The sequence below is a fragment of the Hibiscus syriacus genome, unplaced genomic scaffold, assembly GCF_006381635.1.
Source record: "Hibiscus syriacus cultivar Baekdansim isolate YM2019G1 unplaced genomic scaffold, ASM638163v2 tig00110889_pilon, whole genome shotgun sequence".
NCBI lineage: Eukaryota > Viridiplantae > Streptophyta > Magnoliopsida > Malvales > Malvaceae > Hibiscus > Hibiscus syriacus.
Window position 1 is genome coordinate 851,104 of NW_024062899.1, and position 11,603 is coordinate 862,706.

At 34.9% G+C, this 11,603-nt stretch overlaps 1 protein-coding gene and 1 pseudogene across 1 annotated transcript; one reads left to right on the forward strand and one right to left on the reverse strand.

The window, feature by feature from the left end:
- Positions 1-47: 47 nt before the first annotated feature.
- LOC120144412 lies at positions 48-4,976 on the forward strand (annotated as a pseudogene).
- Positions 4,977-6,713: 1,737 nt separating this feature from the next.
- Positions 6,714-8,569, reverse strand: LOC120144345 (ninja-family protein AFP3-like). Its single transcript, XM_039158433.1, has 2 exons — positions 7,847-8,569; positions 6,714-7,133 (listed from the first exon to the last, which is right to left on the reverse strand). Exons 1-2 carry the CDS (start codon positions 8,430-8,432, stop codon positions 6,742-6,744), a joined length of 978 nt encoding a protein of 325 aa, XP_039014364.1. The 5' UTR covers positions 8,433-8,569; the 3' UTR covers positions 6,714-6,741.
- Between the last annotated feature and the right edge of the window lie 3,034 nt (positions 8,570-11,603).

The window sequence follows — 11,603 nt, forward strand, 5'->3', positions numbered from 1 at the left end:
GAGCATTAAGCTAAGAAAGCCAAGGCACACAGTGAGGATCATCAGAAAATGGCGATGAAGCACACAGTGAGAATCATCAGAAAATGGAGATGAAGCAGCTTCTCTCTCTAGCTAGCCGGTCCCACAAGCCTTCCTCTTCCTTGATCGTCCCATTGTCTTCCTCCGCCGCCTCTACTCTCGCCTCCACCGCCTCTTCAGAATCTAAAGTGATCTCCCCTCCTCCACCAACCGCCTTGATCTACGACCGACTAGCCCTTTCCGTTAAAGAAAAGCTCCAAAACCCAGATGCCCGTTTCCTCAGGTACGGTTCCCCTCACCCGACCCTAACCTCCCACACGCGCATCCTGTTTCCCCCCCGAAACCAAAATTACTACTTTGCCCAACGGCCTTCGTGTCGCCACCGAATATACTCTGTCTTCCCGCACGGCCACCGTTGGGGTCTGGATCGATGCAGGATCGAGATTCGAGACCGATGAGACCAACGGGACCGCCCATTTGTTGGAGCACATGATAATTAAAGGTACGGAGAAAAGGTCCGCAAGGAAACTGGAGGAAGAGATTGAGAATATGGGAGGGCATTTGAATGCCTGTACTTCGAGGGAACAGACGACTTATTACGCCAAAGTCATGGATAAGGACGTCTTTAAAGCTGACATTTTGCAGAATTCGAAGTTTGATGAAAATAGAATTAGTGGGGAAAGGGATGTAATTCTAAAGGGAAACGGATGAGGTAACTAATTTTTTTTCTTTTTGATTTCAAATGGGTTTTATCTAATATTTCTGCTTATATTTGATTTAGTGTTTTCTCTCTTTTTTTAGATAACAAAAGAGGGAATATGGATCCCCCCAACACTTTTTTATTTCTGCATGGCTTAAATAAGTAAACAAATGCCGACTTTGTGGAATATATATGACTTTTAAGAAACATTTGACGAAAACGATTATCGGGGAGAAGCATATAAATTCAGCAACGTAAAAAATTTGGCTTTTTATGTGTTTTAGTTTGTTTTGGCTTACGTGTATTTGCTTGGTTGATTTTGCCACGTCTTTTATCTGTTTTTTAGGGAATATAAGAGGTAATTGGAATACAAGTGTCTGTGCTCGACACTTGTGTTTGGTACATGTTCGAACATGAGTAGGGTTATGATCCTCCAAATATGTGAAATAACATAGAAGAATCGAGCAATACGTGTCAAGCACATGTCCATATCCGATAAACACTTTGCTTTTAAATCTGGCTAACATAGGGTAGTAATGTGTTTCTAAATGATTTTTGGATGATATGTGGTTTCTTGATTGAATTAGAACGCTGATTATCTGTTTTTATGGAATAGAGTGTGGTAATTGGGTTGGTATAGGTGAAGTTGGCTTGTTAGCTTCTAAGTAAGAGTTGTTTGGTTTGTTTGATACATTTGGCAATAACTGTTTTTTATTGTTTACATATGCTGTGTTGAAGTTTATGAGGTTAGTTACTCAGGTTTTAAATAGCGTTTGCGGTCACATTTTCGGTCGCGTTGCGTTTATCACGGTTGCGGATATAACATATGCTATTGCGTTCATTGCGGATATCGTGATCGTGAAATTTTTTTCGAATGAGCTGATTTTTTTAATAAAAAAACCTGTTTTTAAAAAAATTAAAATAACGGAATAATAGCGGCATAGCGGTTGGCTATTGCCGTGATTGGCCGCGGTCCGTTAAATTGAGGCCGCGATCCCCGCATTGGTGTGATCCCGCTTCACACCGTTTTTTCTGCGATAGCGGTTTCGGACACCACCGTGACCGCGATATAACGGCCGCGACACCGCTATTCGGCCACTATTTGAAGGTTTGTGTTGAGAAGTTGGTCATAAATAAAATTGCTGTTGCTTTTTTCTTCCGAGTAGTGATATTTGAAGTCTAGATCACATTGTTTATTTTCATTAAATTAAAAGTGGATGGCACTAACAAGTTCACTTGTTCGTCTCTCTGTTTTAGTTATATGTTGATCATTCCTAGGAAGGCTATAATCTTGGGGATTTTTGCAGGTTGAGGGTCAAACAGAAGAAATTATTTTTGACCATTTGCATTCAACTGCTTTCCAATACACTCCTCTTGGTAGAACTATTTTGGGACCTGCTGATAATATTAGGACGATAACCAAAGTGGATCTGGAGAAATATATTCAGACACACTACACTGCTCCGTGAACGGTATGTAGATCCTCAAAACTAATGAATTTATTGTGGTATCCATTTAATAATATACGATCAACTCCTTAAAACTAACGAGTTATTCCAATTATTTCTTACCATATCATGTAAGGAAGGTACTTAGTGCAAGAGGTGTTGTTAGGTTCTTATAAATGTCTGTTATTTGGTAACTTATAAATGTGTGTTAGCTTCTGGAGCTGTTAAGCATGAGGAAGTTGTTGAGCAGGTAAAGAAGTTGTTTACCAAGTTATCATCTGATCCAACCACTGCTTCTCAGCTAGTTGTGAACGAACCAGCTGGTTTTACTAGTTCTGAGGTTGGTGCCATTACTAACATTTAAACCTTTTTATTCAGTAATGACATTCAATTTATTATGCCTTCTGCGGTTTTATTGTTTAATTTTGACAAAATCAGGTGAGAATAATCAATGATGATGTTCCTCTAGCACAATTTTCAGTTGCCTTTGAGGGTGCATCTTGGACAGATCCAGACTCCATCGCACTAATGGTTACGCAGGCAAGTTGGGTTGATGGAGCAAATGTTGGGGGTGGAAAGTACATGGGGTGAGTTTTCCTCCTTAATCGAATCACATTTTAAACTGGCTTAGTTGTTTCATGATGAGACCCCCCTGTTGCAACAATGTTTTGATTTGTTCCATTATTCCTCCAAACAGCTCTGATCTGGCACAAAATGTTGCCATTAATGAAACCGCAGAAAGCATGATGGCGTTCAACACTAACTATAAAGATACTGGTCTTTTCGGTGTCTATGCTGTTTCCAAGGTGAGATTCCCTGCCTGTACGTATAATTTTTTGTATAATACGTTTAAACATGTGTATGTATATATTTCGACTACTACCATTATGATTAAGAATTTTAAGTTAATTTTTCATATTCTTTGATATCATCTTAGATATTTATAGTTCTCGTGTAGTTACCTAAACATTATATCTGTTTCCCTCCTACCCAACCTTAAATTAGTTTTAACATTTTGATTTGCATGAATGAACCCTTATTGGCTATATGCTGTTGTATTTTGTATTCCCTTTTCTTTTCATTTTATTCTACCTTTTGTTATGAATGAATATTAAGATTTACGTTCTGTTTTCAGCCTGATTGTTTGGATGATTTGGCATATGCTATCATGTATGTGATAACCAAGCTAGCTCATCGTGTTTCAGATGGTGATGTCATTCGTGCTTGTAATCAGGAAGCGAAAAATGCTGCCTCTTTTTAATGGATGATAGATATTTTGTATTTTATGTTTTGTGCTTTTTTAATAACTTCAAGCAGTATGGCAATAATACAAAAGTAGTAGCCAGTAGGTGATTTTACATTCTACATTAAAAATGTGTATATAATGCACCTACAAGTAGGGGGTGTAATCAAGCCAAGCGGCGTCCGAATAGTGGCAAGCTCAAGCTCGATACTCAGGTCGAGCTCGACCAAGCATCAAACTATAAGCTTGGGCTCGGATTGAGATATAATTGAGCTACTTGACCTCTATTAAGTTTGATTACCTATTTTTTTTACTTGAAACTCAATCAGTCGATTCAATTTAAATGTCTTTTGCATATAAAATAAGGGTATTTATGTAATTTAATAATTTAAAATATGTGTTCAGGAAAAGCTCGATTAGGATTGTGAGCCACTCAAGGCGGGTATTATGGTGCTCAAATTCGGCTCCATTATTTCCAAATCAAATTCGATTTGTTTTAGTCGAACTCAAATAGCCTTTGAATACTAGTGTCTCATTTACACCCCTACATACAAGTGTAGATTTCGTTAAAAGACCTTAGTATTTGTTATGTATATTTTTCTTGAACTCATTCTTGCACATTAACATCACATAAATCTGTGCATGGTACCAAGGTTGTGCCCATGAATAGTGAATGCATCACGTTTCCTGTAAATAACTTGCGAAAATATATTCCCTTTGCTTGACTGCTTCCTTTTGCTCCCTTCAGTTGAAGTCAACCTTGATGCTTCATATAGATGGAACTAGTCCTGTAGCTGAAGATATTGGGCGCCAGGTATATTTTTTTCTGCTTTGAAGAGTTTTTAACAACTACCTGAACTAATATACTATACTGGAGCGGATTTGCTGGTGTTACTCTGGTTTTTAGTATCTACTCTTTAAGCCGGGTAGTGCATGGGAGTAATCATATCTTTGGAATCAGCTGTTTCTAAGGAAATGAAGTTTTTAATGATTCAAGGGGAAGTCTTGATGAGTAGAAGCAAAGATTATTTTTTATTTTCCTCTTACAGAATTTTATGATCTTAAATAGTGGACTTCTGTTATTCTGACGGTGTTATGCAACATATATGCCAGAAAGTAGCTGTTCTGAGCTGTTTTCGCAAGAAATTTTCTTTTCCTCATTTCTAATCTTTCTTTGTGTTTGATCCCCCGTCCTTGCAGATACTTGCATATGGTCGGAGAATTCCATTTGCTGAATTATTTGCTAGGATTGATGCTGTAGATCCAAGAACTATCGTGTTGCAAACCGATTTATCTATGACAGGGTAAGAACCAAAACCTAACCTAGCCATCACTACTCCATCCTTGCTGCTTTTACATAAATGAGTTGAAGCTGATACGATGTCGAGATGCCTTAGTTTCAGTAGGATGAGACATTGAACTTGGGGTTAGACTTTGAAGTTTGTTTTAATTTGGAGTGTGTTTGGTTTTGGCAGGATATTGCAATTGCTGCAATGGGTCCTATCCAAGGTTTGCCGGACCACAACTGGTTCAATTCAGACGCAGGACCTACTGGAACCTTTATTAGATTATTTTGTGACAAACCAAAATTACCCCAAGGATTCATACCACCATTTTTATTCAACTGTTATCATGTAATAAGCAAATGCCGTTGCCGAGAATCATTGACAAAGGCAGCTGAGTTGCATTCGTACATGTATTTTTGGATTTTAGCTCCATTTTTTAACATTACTTGCTAGTTGCTACTCTATATTTTGCCATGAAAAAAGCGAACACATTTAAGGCCTTTTGTAATTCCCCCAAGTTGCATTGCAGTGTTAGGGTTGATTTACCGAAAGTTTGTTAGTTGACGGGTTGGGTTAATTTAAATTATTACATATATTTTTGAAAAATGAGTGAGAGGCACAAGATTCCAAATGGTGTTAGTTAACAATAATTAATTTTTTTTACTAAAATATAAAATAATAATTAATCAACCAGTTCATAGATAGATGCATCTTTTTGGTCTTAACAAAGGGCGGAGTCTTTAGATTCTTTGCTTGTTTCTTATGTCAGATTTTATTATCTAGTTCTTCCTTTGCTTTGTTTATGGCCTTGAATCCACAATTAGGAGAGGATGACATGCTTGAAGGTTGGGAGATTGGGATATAATATAAGATCAGTTGAGTGTTTTCTAGGAGAAGATTATGAGTTAGTAATCACCTTACCTTCATATAAAAAAAGGATTACGAGTTAGTAATCACCTTACCTTCATATATAAAAAAAGGATTACGAGTTAGTAGGTAGGCAAATGAATGATGATTGAATCTGCTGAATAAATGCTATCAACATATGAAATATTAACACACAAGCCATATATTAACTTAATATTATTTCTTTAAACTGCTTTTATTTTAAAATTACTTTATTTTTGTTCCTCTCTCTACTTACTTTTCTACCATTTACTTTTACAAAATCTAATAATTTCATGAATTTAAAAGTCTATATAATTGACTTAAAATTGATTTTTTAAGCATTAAACACACATTTGTATATAAAAAAGAATTGAGGTTGAGGGTTTCATTTTTAAGAATCCCGAGTTACACGATCAATCAACCAAGGATTGGGTCCACGCAGGACCGGCCCTGAGCATACCTATGCTCAGGGATGCGACCGCCTAAGGCTCCAAACTCAAGGAACCCAATTTTAAAAATATTTTTAAGTTTAATAATTAAAAAATATTTTTAATATATTTTTTTATTTTAAACACTCAAAAATATGATAATTCAATAAACCTCAATAATTAAAAAATATTTTTAAATATAATATTTTATTAAAAAACTCAAAATATGATGATCCAATGAATCATATTTTAATGATTGAAAAAAAATTAAATGTAAACCCCACTTATCTTCTTGTCTTCCCTGACCTAACCTTATAATATATGACCGGGCCTGAGTCTAAGTACTGTGTATGTGGGTATCATGTCATAGTGCATGACATGACATGGAGCAATCATACTCAGCACTGCCATTTTCAACCAGGTTTCAAGTAACTATGTCATTGTTGATGTGATAACTTTAAATGACATCCTAACATGTAAAACCACATCCATGAACACATCACAAAGGATTCAGTTGGCCGACCACGTGATGCTTTTTTTTTTGGGTGGGGGGCAGGAAGAAAATGATGCCAGCCATCTTGATATCCAAACTGAAGTTTTCATTCACTTAATAAGGTTAATAGCCTAGTCCAGAATTAAAAAAAAAAAAAAACTAAAACCAATAAAGGTGAAATTTCATGAACCTTTTTTTTTTAATTTCTCTCTGCATTACTTCTTTCACGGATTTGCATCAGAAAATGAAAGAAGGGTTAACAACTATACGCCTTAACGGATGTTCTGCATCTCGGCCGCCGGCATGTTTGACGAACTCGGCAGGGGAGAGGAAGCTGCCATGGCAAACACATACAATTTTGACCTCCTCCCCCTTTCTATATCTGTAAAGAAAGCCTTCTATTTTCTTCCCATTGGGGCCATCACCTGTTGTTGACACACAAGGCATATCCTCCACAATGTTCATCTTCTTTTCACCCACTGCTGCTTCACTAGGCTGATTCCCAACTCCGGCTAACTTTTCGGATTTTTGAGTCACAGTTTTCCCAGGGTTTAGAATTGGTTTCTGCTCGGTCTCGGTGGCCAATTGCACACTAGTCGGGCTTCTAGCGTTGGGGCATCTCTGAGTTTCTGTAACATAATGCAACATACACTGATATCTGAGCTCAACCAGAAATGATTCAGCTTAAGATAACAAAACAAACAACAACAACAACAACAATCTATGCCATGTTGCATATCTGTAAGTCCAGAAGATATTGACAAGCTTTAAACTCTAGCCTAAAGCCTATGTCAGTCAGATTGTGCGGTTTCTCATGTATTTGGAGGGTCATATCCTCGAACCCATATCTAAATATGTGACTCCAAGTAAGATACCTAAAGCTATTTCTACCCTAGTTTGCTAAAACTATAGATCGGTACAAGTATAGTAATAGATCACTACCACTTTCTGAATTAATGTTCCCTAGGATTGTTTTAGCCTCTCATGAAGATATTACAATTTTATCTAATTTCACAACCTCAATTTCCGTTGTTTATTTTTGGATCTTAGGGGAAAACTTAGTTCAACTAGAACAATATTGCAGATATAGCGGCAATCAAAGATGATCAATCATCTAGAAGAAAATCAAGCATTTAAAGATAAAATTTCAGAGATCAGATTAACAGAATCTGATTACTTTTGAGTATGTCATGTTCATAGAACTACTGAGCCACCACACCAACATCAACAAACGAAGATTAAATAGCAACTAGTAGGACATGAAACACTAGTAAAAATAACATCAATCAATAATAATTCACATAAATTAAAAGAAATAACATTTTTATGAAAGTATAGATACCTTGAGGTGGTTGGCTCTCAAGTTCAGATATCCCAGAGGAACCACTTCCTTGGGATCCAATTGAAGCCGCTATGGTACCACCCTCTTCTCTCTTATCATCTTCACAATTCTCTCCACCAAAACCCCCTCTTCTTCTATCCCTTACACCTCTCAAATTCTTCTGTTTCTCTGATCTCTTTCTCTTAGCTTCCATTCTCCTTAAACTCTGCAACTCCTTCCTCTTCCTCCACTCCTCCTCTGTCTCCGTAGGCAAAGAACATGTCCTCAGAAGTGAACCACAAGCCATCGGGAACACAGCATGCTCATTATACTCTCTTCTCGTGGAGTTGTCAATGAAATCTGGTATTGAAGACGATCTCTTGAGCTTTTTAGCTCTCGGGTCAACCCCAAACCGACCATTCAACGAAAGTCCCAAGCTTAACTCAATCTCTTCTTCTTCTGCTGCTTCTTGTTCTTGGCCAGTTGTATGAGAAAAATGGTAGCCTGATGACATGAACCTTTGAAGTAGATCCCTTGGAAGATTGCCCAGATGCATGGGAATGTTTCTCTGGGTTTCTTTCTTGCCAATTTCCTCAGCTTTTGCCATTCAAAGACAAAACCAAAATCACGAAAAAAAAATTAAATTTTTAAAAACATCAAGGTGTAAAGACAAACTCTTGACCCAAACCCCAAAAGCTCTCATCTTTTTCTTTCATCTGAAAAAAACCCAATCAAACAAATTGACGAAAGAATGAAAATATCGAAATAGAAACCCCCACCCCCCAAAACAAAAAACGCTTAAAGGAAACGACCCCACGTGTTGGTGTGGACAACAAAACCAAATAACAAATAATATGGTAAATTATAAATTTTATCACTGAACTTTATATCTCTTATTATTTTCATTTAAATCTAAATTTTTTTAATTTTCTCACTGAATTTAAATATTGAGATTTTTTTCACTGAACATTACTTTTTTTTATTTTGATAACTTCACCGTTAAATAGTCAATGACATTAAAAATGATGTCATTTTAAAAAATAAAATTTTCACTAAAACGACATTTACATCTATATAATAGCTCATTTCGACATCGTTAACTATTTAACGGTTGAATAACAAAAAAATTTAATGTATAAGTTTAATGAGGAAAATGAAAAGATTTAAAAAATAGTGATTGAAATAAGAGAGAAAATAAAATTCAGTTACCAAATATATAATTTATCATTGTTAAATAATAGTACTAGTATTAGTTAACAAAATAAGCATTTCATTAAATACGTTTAGAAAATAGTGTATACATGGTAAATATACATTTAAAAAATCATTAAAATGAACTAAAAATAAAGCTAAGATATCGATGTGACATCAAATTAGCTGTCGCCACGTCATCGGTTTCTTTAGACGTGATTGTCGTTTTGCCAATTTGCCTTATCACTGCCACGTTTCATTGGCTTATCTTAGAATGGCTACTCGTGGCTGTATAACTCATTTCATATTTTCTATTTTCATCCTCTAACTTTTTAGTATTTTCATTTTGATACATTAACTACGCATCCACCATTCAAATTAATCGTAGCTATGAAATTCGAGTAATATTAGAGTTCATTGTAACATTATAAAATGAAGGAAATTATATATTTTTATATTAAGTAATGTTTTAATTAATTATAATTTATGACAAATTACTGGTGAAAAAGCTCATAGGTGGCGTTTGGTTCGCTGAAATGTTTCTGAGGGAATTGAAATCTATAGGAATTGGAATCTGAATCTGAAACATGTTTGATTGGCAGGAAATTGAATTGGAATCCATTTCCATATTATGTTTGGTTCGCAAACATGTTAAATGAATTTGATTTCAGTAATGTAAAATGATAGAAATGTCCTTCTTGTTTTTTGTTTAATTTTAATTTGTTTTATAACTTACATGTAACAATATATTATAAAAATTTAAAAAAATATTAAATTTTTATTTTATTGATTGATTATTCATTTTAATAAATTATAAAAATCATACTAATAAACATCATAAGTTAAAATCATCTAATTAGGGATGGTCATGGGTTTGGTTTTTGGTCCACTCGACCCGACCCGAGAACAAGGGAACCTCCACCCGAAACCCGACCCGACCAAAATAAAGTTTCATCAAACCCGACCCGACCCGACCCGAATATATAATATTAGAAACCTGACCCGAAATAATAAAAAAATATTTTTATTTAATAAAAATAGTGACTTAATTGAAAAAAATTAAATATAGAGGGGTATTATTGTAATTATTCTAAATATATAAGGTAAAATTATATATTTTTTTGGGTCGGGTATTTTTCACCCTAAACCTGAACCCGTCCTGAATATCACACTTAAAAAAACCCGACCCGAATATCACACCTAAAAAATCCCGACCCGACCCGAACCCAATTTTTTTTAAAAAATTCCAACCCGAATATCAAAAAATTGATGAAGGTAATATGATCAAATTTCACATTTCCTCCTATAAAGGATTTCAATTTTATCATGTTATGGAATGTAACTTAATTTTTCTCTCTTAATAGAATTGAATTTCAATTCTTCCTCATTTAAATATTCCAGCTAATCGAAACAAACGCTAACCGTGTTGCAGATTGCTGGGTCTTGCCGAACGTGTATGTTTAGCTGATACCTAGTCGCTATAGCTGCTTGGCACGTAGATAAGTGGTCCCTCTGGGATTCACGCCAAATCCATGGGATTAACTAACCACTATATTTACTGAATTAGTTTTTCGAAAGGTTTAGTATGCAAATTGATTCCTAAATTTTATATAATTTTTTTAATTTGGTATTTAAATTTTTATATAAAGTTAAAAAATTGATATGTGTATTAACTTAAATTTTTAACCAATTAATTATTTAATAATGTGATATTGTCTATCATAATACTAGCATTTATTAAGTGTCATATATCACAAATTATTATTTCTTTTTTGAAATCCATATATCGCAAATTAAATCGATAGATTTTTGAAATATGAATGTTTCAATTTATTGAATTAGGAAAATTTTATAAAATATATATTTTTTGGTGGTAAAACATTATTATTTCATGTTACATTAAATGTCTGTTTAAATTTTAACGATAGAGTGACATGTTTGTAATTGTTCAAAAATGACATATATTATTAAAACCATAGTTAAATGACCTTAGATGTAATTTACCCTTACAGATATTCCACTTATGTGAGAGAAAAAATCCATTAAAGTAACAAGATAAGATATAAAAAGTGAGGCTTCGATACTAGGTGATTTGACCAAACTGACACTGTTTAATCAAATATTTACTTTTTTAGTACCGTTTGATATATATTTCTCGAAGTGTCACCTTTTCGGCTGAGCTGGCGAAAGGCGCATCCCTGGGGACGCGCTTTATCCGGGTTTTTGCTGAGTTGGATGCAACGTGTGAAAGGCAAATCCCGGGGACGTACCTTCACGGGATTCTGATGACTCGGCTGCCACGTGGGAAGGCGCATCACCGGGGACGCGCCTTCCATTAAATGCCATAAATGCCCCCATCCGTTTTCCCCCAACTACCCCTCCTCCTCCCCTATATAAACCCCCTCAACCTCCCTCATTCTTCACACCAAAATCATATTCTCCTCTCTTATATAACTCAAATTCTCCAACTATTTGAGTTTAAATTTTTTAGTGGTAAGAAATTTATTTTTATGTTAGTATTTTTTTAAATAGTTATTATTTTATATTAAATAATTATATAAATATTATTTTTTTATTAAAATAATAT